General features: G+C 51.4%; 1 protein-coding gene across 4 annotated transcripts in view; it reads right to left on the reverse strand.

Moving 5' to 3' along the window:
• Window positions 1–18,664, reverse strand: part of ZFYVE28 (zinc finger FYVE-type containing 28) — a 153,622-nt gene that overhangs the window by 65,330 nt on the left and 69,628 nt on the right. For all 4 annotated transcript variants that reach the window (XM_065544677.1, XM_045393152.2, XM_045393151.2 and 1 more), the window contains 4 exons: window positions 9,275–9,412; window positions 7,212–7,414; window positions 4,831–4,920; window positions 1,532–1,621 (listed from right to left, as the gene is read on the reverse strand). In XM_065544677.1, coding sequence (XP_065400749.1) covers window positions 1,532–1,621; window positions 4,831–4,920; window positions 7,212–7,414; window positions 9,275–9,412 — 521 coding nt within the window. The remainder of the gene's footprint in view (window positions 1–1,531; window positions 1,622–4,830; window positions 4,921–7,211; window positions 7,415–9,274; window positions 9,413–18,664) is intronic.

Raw genomic sequence — 18,664 nt, forward strand, 5'->3', positions numbered from 1 at the left:
GACCTGGGTGAGTGGGCGGCCTGGCCCGGGGGAGTCCGGACTGGCCCCGGCAGCAGCCCCCATTGCTCCCCGCTCCAACAAGGGGGGATCGGCACATCCCGGGGTTAAGCACCTCTGTCCCCTACAGGCCCGGCCGCCAGCCCCAGCCCACTGCACTGCCACCGCCCCACATGCTCCCACCTCTGCACCCCCGTTTCCCACAGGAGGGGTATCCATGTTCAACCCCAGCACGCTGCCACGTGTGCCTGTGCCCCGGGGTTCCCTGGGGGTCCTCAGCACGGCCTGAGCCTGGGCCAGTCCTGGCCTCTGTGCCCACTGCACACTCCCTGACCACTTCACTGACGTCCACATCTCCACAGGGCATCTCTCTCAAGGGATCCCCATCCCCTACTCTGCCCAGTCCCACACCTGCAGGCCGCTGCCCACTGGACCCTCCCCCTCATCCCCTACTCTGCGCAGTCCCACACCTGCAGGCCGCTGCCCACTGGACCCTCCCCCTCATCCCCTACTCTGCCCAGTCCCACACCTGCAGGCCGCTGCCCACTGGACCCTTCCCCTCATCCCCTACTCTGCCCAGTCCCACACCTGCAGGCCGCTGCCCAATGGACCCTCCCCCTCATCCCCTACTCTGCCCAGTCCCACACCTGCAGGCCGCTGCCCACTGGACCCTTCCCCTCCCCCCCAGCTGCAAGCTCCATTAAGCTCTCTGTGGCCCACTCACTGTTCCGCCCCCGTGACCACCCGCCTGGCAGGGGCATAGGGAATCCCCGTCTAGAGTCAGGGTGTGTCTGAGCAGCGTGGGCCAAGCCCCAGAACCCCTGGGTTCTGACCTTGGCCCCAAGCAGCTCAGAGACGCTGAGCGGGTGACCCCATGCCTCCTGCCTCGGTGGATTTCAGGCCTGAGCTTCCATGTGCTGTTTTCACGTCCTTGAGCCCCACAGGGCCCTACAGGCTGCCTTGAGTTCCCTGCTGTCCCAGATGGGCCCCGCTGGCAGGAAAGGCTCCACACGGGTATTCCCGCAGCCAGACCGACTGCCCCCACCTGCCCTTCAACCCAGTGAGCTTCACCTCCCTGCCAGCCCCCAAATCATTCAAACAAGCCAATCACATCCTCCTGAGGGACCAGGGGGCACCTCGTCCTCTTGTTACCACCAAGTCTGCCTCCCACAGCTCCTGCGAGGCCACTCTGTTCCGAGCATGGCCCTGTGTGACCCTCATGGTCTCCTGTGACTAATGAGCTCACATGTCGATCTCACCTGTCCAGTGCCAGGTGCCAGGTGTTACGCCACCTCGCCCTATCTAGGGTGACAGAGCCTCCCTCACCAGCAAGGTGAACAGAAGGCACTCAGGACACGTGGTCCCTGGTCTGCTGAGGGCCGAAAGCAGGCCTGCCTGGTGACTGACCTGGGGCGGCCGAGCGGCCACTGTGCGGTAGAGGCGCCACGGAACAGCACCCACACGGGACCCGGCACCGTCAGCCCTGCCCGTCCTGCAGGTTTCTGCAGAGGGCCTGGGCACAGGAGGCACTCACCACACGATGGCCAGCCTGGGGATGCTGAACATGAGGGCCGGCTCGTAGTCATCAATCATGTCCTGGGTCAGGTACCCGAAGTCAAGGGCCCTGTCCGGAGAGAGGGACAGTGAGCAGCGTGAGGGCTGGTCCACCGCAGCCACAGGTCAGACCCCAGCAGGGATGGGCAGACCTCAGTCTGCACCTGCGGTCACGCGTGGTGGCCACATCAAGAGGTGACACATGCCACCCCCGGCCCTCGTATGTGCAAGGGGCTGGGGCTGCAGGAAAAGGCCACGCACTTCCCTGAATGCCCTGGCAGGTGGCTCCAGCTTGACCTTTCCATCTGCCAGTCCCCACCTCTGCCCCAGGAGGCAGGGGCAGGGAGGATGTGTGAGGACAGCTATGATGCCCAGCAAAGAAGGTAAGGCAACCCAGAGGACAGCTCTGCTCGGCCAGGAAACCGAAACAACTCCAGTGTCAAGAATGAACACAGAACAAAAACACTGCCCCAAACAATTCAACACTTCCCTGAGAAACCAGCTTTATTTCCCCCCACCCGGGGCCTGCAGAGGGCTTTTCTTGCACCTCGTGAGCAGGCCTGCTGGCATCGCAACTTTTCAAGATAAAAGGGATTTCCTGTCATCTTATTTTCTGATAATTTGAAATATCCCTCAAAGCATAAATAGTAAAAATTTGCTTTTTAAAAATAACAAACATACAATGTGGTATTAGTCCATTTCAAATCTTCCAAACACCATAGTACCACTTGAACAAGAGAAACAACAAGGTTACATCTTAGCCCCAAAGTCCGCTGAGAAAACCTGACTCCAAATTACTGTACAAAGCCTGAGAAGAATACTGATGGCTTCCCCCGCCCCCACCCCCCACAAAAGAAACACTTGTTCAGCAGACTTAAAACCCAGCAACAACCCAATCCTGGCCTGGGGAGGTGAGGAGTGAGGATTGAGGAGTGAGGATGTGAGGACTGAGGAGGTGAGGAGGTGAGGAGTGAGGAGGTGAGGAGGTGAGGAGTGAGAACGTGAGGAGTGAGAACGTGAGGAGTAAGGAGCTGAGGAGTGAGGAGGTGAGGAGTAAGGAGTGGAGGACTGATGAGGTGAGGAGTGAGGAGTGAGGAGGTGAGGAGTGAGGACGTGAGGACTGAGGATGTGAGGATTGAGGAGGTGAGGATAGAGGAGGTGAGGAGGTGAAGACTGAGGAGGTGAGGAGTGAGGAGGTGAAGAGTGAGGGGGTGAGGAGGTGAGGAGTGAGGAGGTGAGGGGTGAAGAGTGAGAAGGTGAGGAGTCAGGAGGTAAGGAATGAGGAGTGAGAAGGTGAGGAGTGAAGAGGAGTGAGGAGGTGTGTAGGTAAGGAGTTAGGAGGTGAGGAGCGAGGAGGTGTGTAGGTGAGGAGTTAGGAGGTGAGGAGTGAGGAGGTGTGGAGGCGAGGAGTTAGGAGGTGAGGAGTGAGGAGGTGTGGAGGAGAGGAGTTAGGAGGTGTGTAGGTGAGGAGTTAGGAGGTGAGGAGTGAGGAGGTGTGGAGGTGAGGAGTTAGAAGGTGAGGAGTGAGGAGGTGTGGAGGTGAGGAGTTAGAAGGTGAGGAGTGAGGAGGTGAGGAGGAGAGGAGTTAGGAGGTGTGGAGGTGAGGAGTGTGGAGGTGAGGAGTGAGGAGGTGTGGAGGTGAGGAGTGTGGAGGTGAGGAGTGAGGAGGTGAGGAGGAGAGGAGTTAGGAGGTGTGTAGGTGAGGAGTTAGGAGGTGAGGAGCGAGGAGGTGTGGAGGAGAGGAGTTAGGAGGTGAGGAGTGAGGAGGTGAGGAGTTAGAAGGTGAGGAGTGAGGAGGTGAGGAGGAGAGGAGTGAGGAGGTGTGGAGGTGAGGAGTGTGGAGGTGAGGAGTGAGGAGGTGAGGAGGAGAGGAGTTAGGAGGTGTGGAGGTGAGGAGTGTGGAGGTGAGGAGTGAGGAGGTGTGGAGGTGAGGAGTGTGGAGGTGAGGAGTGAGGAGGTGAGGAGGAGAGGAGTTAGGAGGTGTGGAGGTGAGGAGTGTGGAGGTGAGGAGTGAGGAGGTGTGTAGGTGAGGAGTTAGAAGGTGAGGAGTGAGGAGGTGTGTAGGTGAGGAGTGTGGAGGTGAGGAGTGAGGAGGTGAGGAGGAGAGGAGTGAGGAGGTGTGGAGGTGAGGAGTGTGGAGGTGAGGAGTGAGGAGGTGTGGAGGTGAGGAGTGTGGAGGTGAGGAGTGAGGAGGTGAGGAGGAGAGGAGTTAGGAGGTGTGGAGGTGAGGAGTGTGGAGGTGAGGAGTGAGGAGGTGTGTAGGTGAGGAGTTAGAAGGTGAGGAGTGAGGAGGTGTGTAGGTGAGGAGTTAGGAGGTGAGGAGTGAGGAGGTGAGGAGGTGAGGAGTTAGAAGGTGAGGAGTGAGGAGGTGTGTAGGTGAGGAGTTAGGAGGTGAGGAGTGAGGAGGTGTGTAGGTGAGGAGTTAGAAGGTGAGGAGTGAGGAGGTGTGGAGGTGAGGAGTGAGGAGGTGTGGAGGTGAGGAGTTAGAAGGTGAGGAGTGAGGAGGTGAGGAGGAGAGGAGTTAGGAGGTGTGGAGGTGAGGAGTGTGGAGGTGAGGAGTGAGGAGGTGTGTAGGTGAGGAGTTAGGAGGTGAGGAGTGAGGAGGTGAGGAGGTGAGGAGTTAGAAGGTGAGGAGTGAGGAGGTGTGTAGGTGAGGAGTTAGGAGGTGAGGAGTGAGGAGGTGTGTAGGTGAGGAGTTAGAAGGTGAGGAGTGAGGAGGTGTGGAGGTGAGGAGTGTGGAGGTGAGGAGTGAGGAGGTGAGGAGTGAGGAGGTGTGGAGGTGAGGAGTTAGAAGGTGAGGAGTGAGGAGGTGAGGAGGAGAGGAGTTAGGAGGTGTGGAGGTGAGGAGTGTGGAGGTGAGGAGTGAGGAGGTGTGTAGGTGAGGAGTGAGGAGGTGAGGAGTGAGGAGGTGAGGAGGTGAGGAGTGAGGGAGTGAGGAAGGTGACAAGGTTTGGATGTCCAACCCATCATGCCCGAGGCTTCTAGCGTTTGTCCTCTGACATGTGACTTCACCTGCAGGATCTGCCCTTCTGGCCGACAGAAAAGTGACCATGGGGCGGTGGAAGGGGACCGGGCAGAGGTGAAGGCAGGGGCGGCCTCTACCCTCTGCCCACCTGTGAGGAGAAGCCGGATGTAATGTGGGAAGACATGGCTGGTGTCTTCCATCTGGAGCACTCCCAAGACAGCAGGTTCCCCCAGAGCTGCCCTCTGCCCCAGGCCTGGAGTGAGGCAGGGACTCCCCAGATGCTGCCCCCAGCCCCGAAGCATCCCTGTCCTCACCTCTCCACCGTCTCGCAGAAGAGCACGATGACCTCCTGCTGCACGTAGTACTCCCTGGGAGACTTCACAGGCACCATGGCCGAGACGTAGCTGCGAACACAGGGAGATCTGTTAGGCCGCACGTGGGCCGCGGCGGGGCCTCTCCAAACAGAGGGTGGGGCATCTTCAATCAAAGCTGCAATACTGGGCAAGGTGGGGGCGGGGGCCCTCACACCCATAATCCTAGCACTTTGGGAGTCTGAGGCGGGAGGATTGCTTGAGCCCAGGAGTTCGAGGCAACACAGCAAGACCTCATCTCAACAAAAAATGAAAAAGTCGGGTGTGGTGGTGGCATGCACCTAGTCTCTGCTACTTGGGAGGCTGAGGTGGGAGGATCACTTGCGCCCAGGAGTTGGAGGCTGCAGTGAACGGTGATGGTGCCACTGCACTCCAGGCTGGGTGACAAAGCAAGAAATTGTCTCTTAAAATACACACACACACACACACACACACACACACACACACCCTACACCACCACCCCATTTCGGCAGTTTCATAGTACACAGTTCCTGCCAGCCAGGCCTACTACAGGCCTTCCCTTGAAACCCCAGCTCTGTCCATGGGGGATGGTTGTGCCAGCTCCCAGGGCTAACCCTGGAGCCTGACCACCCTGGACCCAGTGCTGCCCATGTGCAGGACCATCCCCCACCTTGGCACCGGCCTTAATGGGCGAGAGAGAAACGAATGAATGTATGCATGGGTGGGTGAAAAACCCACAGCCCCAGGTGGACCTCAACAGCCACGGAAGCCAGCCCAGGCTGGGCACAGCGGCTTGCAAGAGGCCTGCGAGTGGCTGTGAGAGTGATGGCTTGTTCAACCCTTCCCCAGATGACAGCACTTTCTTTTCTTCTAAATCACTAACTCTAGGCCAGGGGTGGTATCTCATGCCTGTAATCCCAGCACTTTGGGAGGCCGAGGCCAGCAGATCACATGAGGTCAGTCGTTCAAGACCAGCCTGGCCAACAGGGTAAAACCCTGTCTCTACTAAAAACACAAAAAAATTAGCCAGGCGTGGTGGCGGCCACCTGTAATCCCAGCTACTTGGGAGGCCGAGGCAGAATGGCTTGAACTCAGGAGGCGGAGGTTGCGGTGAGCTGAGATCACGCCACTGCACTCCAGCCTGGGCAACAGAGTGAGACTCCATCTCAGAAAATCAATCAATCAATCACTAACTCTAATTTTTTCTTATGAAAACTGATTTAGAAAATCTGGGGAAGATAAGAAAATAAAACTCGATTGTCCGTGCTCTCGCTTCCTGGAGAGGACTGCCCTTAATGCATCGGTTGATCTCCTTCTAGGGGCCAGTAGATTACAAGATGAAAAGTTTTTATTAATTGGAACCTCCACAGACACCATCTGCCTCCGTTTTTTGTTTGTTGTTGATGTTTTGAAATGGAGTCTCACTCTGTTGCCCAGGCTGGAATGCAGTGACTGGATCTCAGTTGAACCCACTGCACCCTCTGCCTCCCAGGTTCAAGCGATTCTCCTGCCTCAGCCTCCTGAGTAGCTGGGACTACAGGCGCCCACCACCATGCCTGGCTAATTTTTTGTATATTTTTTAGTAGAGACGGGGTTTCACCATGTTCGCCAGGATGATCTGGATCTTCTGACCTTGTGATCCACCCACCTCGGCCTCCCAAAGTGCTGGGATTACAGGCATGAGCCACCTCGCCCGGCCTCTTTTTTTTTTTTGTGTGTGTGTGTGTGTGTGTGTGTGTGTGTGTGTGCGCTCTTGTTGCCAAAGCTGGAGTGCAATGGCACTATTTCGGCTCACCACAACCCTCGCCTCCCGGGTTCAAGCGATTCTCCTGCCTCAGCCTCCCAAGTAGCTGGGATTACAAGTGTGTGCCACCATGCCCAGCTAATTTTTGTATTTGTAGTAGAGACGGGGTTTCACGTTGCTGGCCAGGCTGGTCTTGAACTCCTGACCTCAGATGATCCGCCTGCCTCGGCCTTCCAAAGTGCCAGGATTACAGGCGTGAGCCACCGCACCGGCCTGGCTGCCTCCGTTTTCTTCTCACCTCCTGTGAGGTCTCATTCATTCCAGAGGCATCATTCATTCCTGCCCCCTTGGGCCTCTCCAAAGCCCTTCCCCTGGAGGCCCATGGCGGCCAGATCCCCACCTGCGTCCTCTATGCTCACCCCACTCCCTGGAAAGATGCCCTCGATCACCTCCACGCTGTGCTCTCCAGGGCTTAACCCCACCCACAGGCGTCCCTGAACCCGCCTGCCTCCTCCCTCTGCAGAATTTTCCAGCTTGAAGTATCAGGGTGAGCCCGGGAAGGTGGCACAACAGTCCCCAAGCTCATACAGCCAGGGCTGTGGACCCACAGCCGCAGTACCTGAGCTCGAACTCGGCGAACAGGACATCGAAGTGCCTCAGCGCCTCCCTCATCTTCTCCGTGTAGGTGTTCAGGTCCCGCAGCGCCTGGTCGCGGAGGGCGCCCCGCACGTCCTCCAGGCTGCGCGTCAGCTCCTTGGCCAGCGGGCGCATGGCCATGCTCTCCAGCTCCCGGTTCATGATGATGGAGCCGGCGGCCAGGCACTGTGGGAGGGGACGCGCTCAGGGAGGGGCCCGGGGTGGGGGCCAGGCTCTCAGGGGTTGCCGTCCCGGGGAACCTGACTGCACACCTCGGGGACCCTCTTCTCACCCTGGAGCACAGGCCGGCTCGTGTTCCCGGTCCCCGCAGGAGGTTTTTCTTACATTCAGAGCAATCGTGAGGGCGATAACCAATGTCCCCCAACGTGACCCACGGGGTCCTCGCAGGGCCCCAGGAGCAGGGAGAGAAGGGCAGGGGAGGGGAGGGGAGGGGAGGGCAGGGCAGGGGAGGGGAGGGGAGAGGAGGGGAGGGCAGGGCAGGGCACGGCAGGGGAGGGAAGAGGAGGGGAGGGGAGGGGAGGGTAGACTGAGGCTCTTGGGTCTGGGGGCTCAATGCAGGAGGAACCCTGGTCATGTGACTCTTTTCCCCTCCCCTTCCAGGCCGCAAGGATGAAGGTCAGGGAGCTTGGAGCTTCCAGACTCCACATTCACGTCTGCGCTCCCAGGGATGAAGCAGCCAGGCTGATCCGGGCCCCGAGGCCCCCAGCCTGTCTAGGGAGCCACAGACACTACGGTCAACTTGCTCACAGCCAGAGAAACGCAACCTTCCCCGGAACGGAGACTCATCAGTGTGAGAGTCCGCGGGCTCCTGGGCAGGTAAGGAAGGCTCCTCCGCACCCACAGATCCACCCACGTCTGCCCTGGGCACTGCCAGGCAGCTCTCCAGTGTGCGCTCAGCAACTGGGAGTCTCACCAAGCTGCTCTCTGGCACGGGGGCTGAGTCCAGGCCCTGGTGGACCTGGTGTCACAGGGAGGCTCGTCCAGGGCCTCACCAGGGTTAGGATAGAACCAATCCACCTGGTGTCCCCTCAGAGATGATCAAGTGACGCAGGACAAGCAGCCATTTCTGAGGTGACAGAATGAGACAGCTACTGATTTCCCAGGCCCATGCTACGGGTGGGCTCTGAGCTTGGGGCACCAGGACCACACAAGGAGCTGTGCCCGCCCCTGGGCATGCATGCCCCTGCCAGGCCAGCCAGGCACAGAACCCGCTCCATCCCATGACTGCCCCAGGACCCACTCCACAGAGGTGGAAACTGAGGCTGGGGAGGAGACAGAACCTGCCCGCGGGCCCCTGTAACTAACCCAAGCCTCGGCAGAGGACACCCCAACCAAGTGGCTCAGAGGTGGGGTGGGCAGGGTGGACACAGGGACAGGGAGGCGTGGGATGAAGACTCCACACCCCAGGGATTCCTAGAGAGGGGAGGCGGGGAGGATGGGGACGGGACAATAGAGAGGGCGGTGATGTTGGGGCCGAGGTCAGGCTCCGGAGCACGGGGAGGGGAGGAGGCTGGGAGGTCTGCATGGTGGGGGCCTGGGGGAGACTGTTCCTGCCACCTCGAAGGGCGCCTTCCTCTCGGTGCCTCAGTTTCCTCATTGGGAGATGAAGATGAAGATGACAGGCCAGATGTGGCCTGCATGGGGCTGCAGCACAGCTCCCCAGCCCCCGCTGCTGCCTGTGCCGCAGGGCGGGAGGGGAACACTTGTTCCTGATGCGGGCATTACTGCCATTAAGAACCACTTTTAGGTCCTGGCTGTCTGGGGGCCTGAGAACCGCAAAAACATCACATGGGAAATTTCATTTGTATATACAGTTTGGGGGGCACTAGTTCATGGCTTTCCCAGATCCTCCAAGGGTGCACTGCCTACCAGGCTCAGACCACACCATGTAACCCAGAGTGGACGGAGCTCTTGGAGGAGACACTGCGGCCCGGCACCTGCAGGCACCCATGCACAAGGTTCGCAGGGACACGGCTAGACGCCACCCCACATCAGGACCTCCGAACCCAGGTGGCCACCCGCTACCTCGGCACCGAACCACAGCTGGCCGGCCAGGTTGTCGTGCCGGATCTCCTCGGGGAACTTGACGCAGAAATCTCTGGGGGCACGGTCCTGGGGGATGCACTCATCCATGATCTGGTTAATGATGTTCAACACATTGTCCTGAAACAGAAGACAGGGAGAAAGTGCGCCAATCGCTGTGTCCAGCTGGCGGCCGCCATGTACTGCTAGAAAACACGCACGGTGCGTGTTACTATTTTTTAGGATTATTATTAAAGTGACAGAGGAGGCTAGGCACAGTAGCTCATGCCTATAATGCCAGCACTCTGGGTGGCCGAGGCAGGTGGTTTACCTGATGTCAGGAGTTCGAGACCAGCCTGGCCAACATGGCGAAACCCCGTCTCTACTAAAAATACAAAAATTAGCCGGGCGTGGTAGCGCACACCTGTAATCCCAGCTATTCGGGAGGCTGAGGCAGGAGGATCACTTGAACCAGGGAGGCGGAGGTTGCAGTGAGCCGAGATCGTGCCGCTGTACTCCAGCCGGGGTAACAAGAGCGGCAACCATAGGAGCCATGGGCTCAGACGAACTCTCAGCCGGCTGGGGACCTGCAAAGCCCTCGTCTTCCCTGAAGCTCAGTGCACTCCTCTGTAAAGTCAGGGACACAGACCACGTCTTAGGGTCGGAAGAGTGCAATTACATCAAGGCCAGGCACAGCTGGGCCCTGCTCTTCCATCCAGGTGGCGTCCCCTCCCACCTCCTCCGGAACCAGCAGATCAATTACAGCAACGCGTAAGTCAGTCTGCACTGGAGGGGGCGCGGCTTTCACAAAGTGGAGACCCTGACTCCACCCCTCATGGCTGTTCAACCAGGGACAGGTCACTTCGCCTCTCTGATCAGCCAGATCCCCTTCTGTAAGCCTCGATACACAGCAACTTCTGACTTTTTGTTTATTTTTAGAGACAGGGTCTGGCTTTGTCACCCAGGCTGGAGTGAAGTGGTGCAATCATAGCTTATGACAGCCTCAAACTCCAGGGCTCCAGCCATCCTCCAGCCTCAGCCTCCCGAGTGGCTGGGATTACCAGAGTAAGCCAGCATCCCTGGAAGCAGCTTCTATTTTAAAGACTCTTTAAAATTATTTTACTTTATTTCCTTATGTTCAAAATATAAAGTATAACAGACTGTTTTGAACACTTTGTGTATATGAGGGAAAGAAGCCCGTGTTTTTACGTCTTAAATTGCATTCCATCCTTTTCTGTAAACTTGTCCTATTCTTTAAACATTGACGATTCCTTCTGTAGATTACAAAAACACTGGAAGCTTAACTTTTGTCTTTAATTTGTTAAATATGAAATCAATACACATTCATCCTAGGAAAACTGGAATCAATGGGAAAGGAGAGAAGTGGGGAAAATGTCCTTGGGGAAACATGACTGCAGGTGGGACACAGTTCCTTGTAATTCTCATCCTCCAAGGGCCAGTTTTCAGCCAACATTGAGATGATCCATGTACCGAATACTGCATTCTGCTGTGGTTGCTGCATCCAACTTTTGATGGATGGTGACATGCTATTCCAGCACATAGACCGTCCTGTTAACGGACTCCTTTGTCTTCTGCTGGACACTGACGGTGCCTAATCCTCCACCTCCATGCAGCGCTGCCCTCACTACTGTGGTGCACGACGCTCCGGTTGTGGATTACTTCCTCAGGACCCACTGCTTGCTAGAAATGGAATTACAACGTCAAAAGTGCAAACTGCATTTCCAGGCTCTGATGAGATACTGCCAAGTGGCTTTCCAGAAAGAGCACACGAACTGACACTCTCACCCGTGGCCATCCCTCCTTTCTGCCCTCCGAGGCTTGACTTTCATTTTTCTTAGGAAGGGATATGAAAACTCACTACGAGTGGGGAAGCATGACCCTTCTCAGGCAAGAAATGAAAACACTGAACTCTGAAGGAAATTCTGCAGTGTAAGAAAAATGTTAAGCCTTTATCATACAAAAAATAAAAACAAAATTCAACCAACAAGTGGCTCTACTGTCACTTCTTTTTAAAAGGTTTTCTGGGTAGGAAGGTCCCTTGCTCATGATTCAACAAACCAATGAGCAAACAACGGCAATCACAGCAACAGGCAGTGCACAGTAACCACCGGCTGAGATGAAGAGTCCAGGATCTGAGGCTCAGCCCGGTGGCACGGCTTATCTAAGGCTGAGGAGACTTTAGTGGCCGTGCTTGGATTCATTGCCCGCCCTTCCTGGTCTACCGGAACATACCTGCCTGAGGGAAGGGCCTTCTGTTACTCACTGATGAGTCTCCAGTGCCTAGAACAGTGCCTCACACACAGTATGCTGAACAAACACTTGCCAGGACTTCTAACTCCAGCCAAGATGGAGTCAGAGGAACCCAATGTACCCCACTCCCAACGACAGTGATTCCCATGACACTGGACATCAGGCCACAAAGGACACTGATCCCCAAGAGACAGGAAATAAATAAGGTGAGCCCCCCGACTACCTCAGCTCACTGCCTTGAGGAAAGTTTCAAGTCATGGAACAGGGACAGGGAACTCGGATGGAACCAAGGCAGTTAGGGTTCAGAGAGCAGGAGGCAGAGAAGAGAGAGAACTCTGGAGATCTGGGGAGGGTCTCAGGGGTTCAGCCGAGAACTGATCAACACATGCCCGTGGGGAGATGACCTAAGGCCGGGAAAGAAGCACCTGAAGGATTCCAGGGAGCAGTGGCAGGAGCTCTCCAGAAGGCTGGAGTAGCAGGAGCGCTCACAGTTCACAAAGTATCGAGTAGAATACCCAAAAGTGTCTTGCCTCCATATGAACAGCAGTTAACTCTAGACTAAACACAGCTCTGGTCCTGCCTAACACCTTAAAAAATAAGACCCAAAGGAATAAACTGTTTCTAAGTAACTAAACTGCATCACAGAACAACCAAAAATATTTACAGTAATATAAAAATAGCCCCCAGCAAGGTGAAATTCACTATGTCAGGTACCCAATTAAAAAATTACCAAGTTTGGCCAGGTGCCGTGGCTCACGCCTGTAATCCCAGCACTTTGGGAGGCCGAGACGGGCGGATCACGAGGTCAGGAGATCAAGACCATCCTGGCTAACACGGTGAAACCCCGTCTCTACTAGAAAATACAAAAAACTAGCCGGGCGAGGTGGTGGGCGCCTGTAGTCCCAGCTACTCGGGAGGCTGAGGCAGGAGAATGGCGTGAACCCGGGAGGCGGAGCTTGCAGTGAGCCGAGATCCGGCCACTGCACTCCAGCCTGGGTGACAGAGCCAGACTTCGTCTCAAAAAAAAAAAAAAATTACCAAGTTTGGCCAGGTGCCGTGGCTCATGCCTGTAATCCCAGCACTTTGGGAGGCCGAGGTAGGTGGATCACCTGAGGTCGGGAGCTCGAGACCAGCCTGACCAACATGGAGAAACCCCATCTCTACTAAAAATACACAATTAGGCCGGGCGCAGTGGCTGAAGCCTGTAATCCCAGCACTTTGGGAGGCCGAGACGGGTGGATCACGAGGTCAGGAGATCGAGACCATCCTGGCTAACACAGTGAAACCCCGTCTCTACTAAAAAATACAAAAAAAAACTAGCCGGGCGAGGTGGCGGGCGCCTGTAGTCCCAGCTACTCGGGAGGCTGAGGCAGGAGAATGGCGTGAACCCGGGAGGCGGAGCTTGCAGTGAGCCGAGATCCGGCCACTGCACTCCAGCCTGGGTGACAGAGCCAGACTCCGTCTCAAAAAAAAAAAAAAAAAAAAAAAAAAAAATTACCAAGTTTGGCCAGGTGCCGTGGCTCATGCCTGTAATCCCAGCACTTTGGGAGGCCGAGGTAGGTGGATCACCTGAGGTCGGGAGCTCGAGACCAGCCTGACCAACATGGAGAAACCCCATCTCTACTAAAAATACACAATTAGGCCGGGCGCAGTGGCTGAAGCCTGTAATCCCAGCACTTTGGGAGGCCGAGACGGGTGGATCACGAGGTCAGGAGATCGAGACCATCCTGGCTAACACAGTGAAACCCCGTCTCTACTAAAAAATACAAAAAAAAACTAGCCGGGCGAGGTGGCGGGCGCCTGTAGTCCCAGCTACTCGGGAGGCTGAGGCAGGAGAATGGCGTGAACCCGGGAGGCGGAGCTTGCAGTGAGCCGAGATCCGGCCACTGCACTCCAGCCTGGGTGACAGAGCCAGACTCCGTCTCAAAAAAAAAAAAAAAAAAAAAAAAAAAAATTACCAAGTTTGGCCAGGTGCCGTGGCTCATGCCTGTAATCCCAGCACTTTGGGAGGCCGAGGTAGGTGGATCACCTGAGGTCGGGAGCTCGAGACCAGCCTGACCAACATGGAGAAACCCCATCTCTACTAAAAATACACAATTAGGCCGGGCGCAGTGGCTGAAGCCTGTAATCCCAGCACTTTGGGAGGCCGAGACGGGTGGATCACGAGGTCAGGAGATCGAGACCATCCTGGCTAACACAGTGAAACCCCGTCTCTACTAAAAAATACAAAAAAAAACTAGCCGGGCGAGGTGGCGGGCGCCTGTAGTCCCAGCTACTCGGGAGGCTGAGGCAGGAGAATGGCGTGAACCCGGGAGGCGGAGCTTGCAGTGAGCTGAGATCCGGCCACTGCACTCCAGCCCGGGCGACAGAGCAAGACTTCGTCTCAAAAAAAAAAAAAAAAAATACACAATTAGCCAGGCGTGGTGGTGCGTGCCTGTAGTCCCAGGCATGGAATAGCATGTCACCGTCCATCAAAAGTTGGACGCAGCAACCGCAGCAGAATGCAGTATTCGGCACATGGATCATCTCAATGTTGGCTGAAAACCGGCCCCTGGAGGAGGAAAACAGGCCCTGAGGCAGGAGAATCGCTTGAACCCGGGAGACGGAGATTGCGGTGAGCTGAGATGGTGCTGTTGCACTCCAGCCTGGGCAACATGAGCAAAAAAAAAGATTACCAAGCTTGAAAAGAATGAAGAAAATACGACCCATGACTAAAAGGAAAAGCAATCAATCAAAATCAACCCAGACTTGACAAAAATGATCAGGGACATTAAGACGGTTGTTATAACTGATTCCCATGTGTTCAAAAAGTTAACTAGAGACAATGAAGAAACTAAAAGTCCCAACCTGATTTAGAGATGAAAATTACAGCGTCTGAGATGAAAAGATATACTGCATGAGATTAACCTCAGATTTGATAATTCAGAAGAAAAGAACAGTAAACTTGAAGACAGCAACTGAAACTATCCCAATGATTCAGAAATAATAATAGATCATCAATGAACTGTTGGACAACTTCAAAGGTCACATATGAATGTAATTCAAGTCTCAAAATGAGGAGGAATGAGATAGAAAAAAATATTTGAAGGAATAATGGTCAAAATTTTTCCAAATTTAATAAATATAAACTCACAGAACCAAGTAAATGAACCCCAAGCAGAAGACACATTTTTAAAAACTATACTAAATTACAGCATAATCAAACTGATCAAAACCAATAAAAAGAGAAAATCTTTAAAGTAGCAAGAGAAAAAAGATATGTTACACACAAGGAACAAAGACAAAATGGCATTAGATTTTTCATCCAAAATAATACAAGTGAGAAGAGAATGAAACATCTTTTTTTTTTTTTTTTTTTTTTTTTTTTTGGAGACTGAGTCTGGCTCTGTCGCCCAGGCTGGAGTGCGGTGGCCGGATCTCAGCTCACTGCAAGCTCCGCCTCCCGGGTTCACGCCATTCTCCTGCCTCAGCCTCCCGAGTAGCTGGGGACCACAGGCGCCCGCCACTTCGCCCGGCTAGTTTTTTGTATTTTTTAGTAGAGACGGAGTTTCACCGTGTTAGCCAGGATGGTCTTGATCTCCTGACCTCGTGATCCGCCCGTCTCGGCCTCCCAAAGTGCTGGGATTACAGGCTTGAGCCACCGCGCCCGGCCGAAACATCTTTAAAGTATTGAGGGGAAAAAAAATATCAACCTAGAATTCTATACCCAGCAATAATATCTTTCAAAATCAAAGGTAGAATAATTTTTCATTCAAACAAAGGCTGAAAGAATTCATGACCAGTAGACTTGCACTATAAGAAATGCTAAAGAAATTCTTTCAAGCAAAAAGAAAATGACACCAGACGGAAATAGAGATCTATACAAGGGAAAAGACAGCACTGGAAATGGTGACTACACAGTAAATATACAAGATCCTTTTTTACTATTTAATTTTCTAAATTTTAATTTTAAAAATTGACCATTTAAATGAAAAAAATACCCTAACAACATAGTGTGAGTCTATAACATACAAAAGTAAAATGTATGGCAACAACAGCACAAGGTCCAGTAGGAGAAATGGAAGTGACTTATTGGAAGGTCTTTATACTCTATGTGAAGTTGTATAATGTCATTTGAAGGTATCCGTAATTAAAGACAATTATTATAAACCCTAAAGCAACCACTAAAATAACAAAACAAAGAGTTCTGGTTAATAAGCCAACAAAGGAGACAAAGCAGAATCATAAAAAATAAATAGAATACATAAAAATTAAGCGATGAAGTCACTGAAGCCAATTAATAAAAAAAGAAGGAAAAAAAGAGGAAAGGGGAATAAATAAAAGATAGGACAAACAGAAAACAAACAGCAAAATGATACTCAAATCTAACTATATCAAAGATATATTAAACAAAAACGATCTAAAATCCCCAAATAAAAGACAGAGATTTTCAGATTGCATAATAAAAAGAGACCCAACTATATGCTGCCTACAAGATCCCCACTTCACACACAAAGACACAAATAAGTTAAAAGTCAAAGGACTTTTTAAAAGTTATATCATGTTCACACCAATCAAAAGAAAGCTGGAGTGGCTACATGAATATTGAAGTAGGTTTCAGAGCAAAGAGTACTACCAAGGACCAAAAAAAAGTCATTTCCTAATAATAAAGGGGTCAATTTATTAGCAGCACATAACAATCATTAACATTTATGAACCTCATAATAGACCTTCAAAGGGCATGAAGTAAGATGACATAAACAAATCCACAATTATAGTCAGAAACTTCAGTACCTTTCTCAACTGATAAGACATAGAAAGTAAACAGAAAATCAGCAAGGATAGTAAATCTTAGCAATGCTGTTAAAACAACCTGACGTGGTTGACATTTACAGAACTTTCCACCCAACAACAGCCAGAGGCACATGATTCCCAATTGTATATGGAACATATACCAAGAAAGACCAAATTCTGGGCCATAAAACAAGCCTCAATACATGTAAAAATAATCCAAATCACACAAAGTATATCCTCTGACCACAGTGGAATTTAATTAGAAATCATTAACAGAAAGATCTCTAGAAAATTCCGTAAATATTTGAAAACTAAATAACACACTTTTAAATAACTCATGAATCAAACATGAAATCAAAGAGGAAATCACAAAGTATTGTGAATGAAATGAAAGTAAAAATACAACATATCAAAATTTATGGAATACTACTAAAGCAGCAATTAGGGAGAAATTTAAACCACTAAATGCCTAAATTAGAAAAGAAGAAAGGCATTCATTCTCTAACCTCAGTTGCCATATTAAGAAACTATAAAAAACTATAAACCGTATATATTTTATATGGTTTTGAAGTCTACCATATAAAAATAAAAAAAGAAACTAGAGAGAGAAGAGTAAATGAAACCCAAAGCAAACAGAAGAAAGGTATAGCAACAATCAGAGCAGAAATGTAAAAAGAGAAAAGATTAAAGCAATAGAGAAAATCAATGAAGTTAAAAATAGTTCCTTTGAGAATATCAGTAAAATTGATAGAACTCTATCAACACAGAATGTTCAGAATGACAACAGAAGTTTAGAATGACAACAGAAGTTCAGAATGACAACAGAAGTTCAGAATGACAACAGAAGTTCAGAATGACAACGGAAGACACAGCTTAATAACAGGAATGAGAGAGGTGACATCTCTGTGGATCCTACTTACATTAACAGGATTATAAGGAAATATTATGAACAACTTAATGCCAATAAATTCAACAACTTAGATGAAATTTCTTAAAAGGCATAAACTACCAAATCTCTCTCTAGAAGAAATTTCTGAAATAATGTGAAAACCCTGTATCTATTCAAGAAATTAAATTTGTAGTTAAAAATCTTCCTACAAAGAAAACTCCAAATCTATCTCCAGATAGATTAATAGTGAATTACCAGGTCCAGATAGATTAATAGTGAATTCTACCAGGTCCAGATAGATTAATAGTGAATTCTACCAAACATTTAAGAACAACTAATACTACACAAACTCTTCCAAAAAACTGAAGAGGACAGAATCCTTCTCAACTCATCTATGACATTGTCTTGATACCAAAATCAGACAAAGACTATGGGCCCATACTCCTCATGAACACTGATCCAAAAAATCCTAACACAATTTTAGGAAACTGAATTCAATAATGCAAAAAAGGATAATGTACCATGAACAAGTGGGATTTATCCCAGGAATGTAGGAGTACTTTTTTCTTCCTTTTTTTTTTTTTTTTTTTTTTTTGTGAGATGGAGTCTCGCTGTGTCGCCCAGGCTGGAGTGCAGTGGCACGATCTCGGCTCACTGCAAGCTCCACCTCCTGGGTTCAGGCCATTCTCCTGCCTCAGCCTCCCGAGTAGCTGGGACTACAGGCGCCCGCCACCACGCCCAGCTAATTTTTGTATTTTTAGTAGAGACGGGGTTTCACCATGTTAGCCAGGATGGTCTTGATCTCCTGACGTCGTGATCCACCTGCCTCGGCCTCCCAAAGTGCTGGGATTACAGGCGTGAGCCACCGTGCCCAGCCAATTTTTTTTTAACATTCAAAAATCAATCGATGTATGCTTATGCTCTTCCTGGACGAAGTAAGGCAGAATCTCTGGGACTGGGTCCTGGCATCTATATTTTTTAAGCTCTCATAAGGACTGTGAACCATGGATATGGTCAAGGATATGGTCTAACATCTGCATTTTCTTAGCAACATGTCTGATCGCTTCTGTATTTTTAAAAATCTGTTTTTATTTAGGGCCAAATTCTGTCTTTTATCTTTGTGGCATATTTGTGATACCCGGCTGGTTCTATGATCTTCTTTCTACCAGGGAACTAAAATGATGTGTCTTCCATCATTTTGCAAGACAAGAAGACACCAAGAGTTCCAGCTACCCTGACCTTTGGGTGCTGTGGCATCCAGCAAATGACCCCTTGTTTTCTGTTTATTGCATGTGATGACGGATGCGTCACCCAATCTGAGTGGATTTAATGTTCTAATTCACGAAATAAGAGAATCGGACCAGATGAGCCCAAAGTTTCTTTCAGTGCTAGATAATCACAACTCTAAAATAGCTATGGTGAGAAGCCTAAATGTATATACTAGCATGAGATTCAAACTT

The sequence above is a fragment of the Macaca fascicularis genome, chromosome 5 (assembly GCF_037993035.2).
Source record: "Macaca fascicularis isolate 582-1 chromosome 5, T2T-MFA8v1.1".
In the NCBI taxonomy this organism is placed as follows: Eukaryota; Metazoa; Chordata; class Mammalia; order Primates; family Cercopithecidae; genus Macaca; species Macaca fascicularis.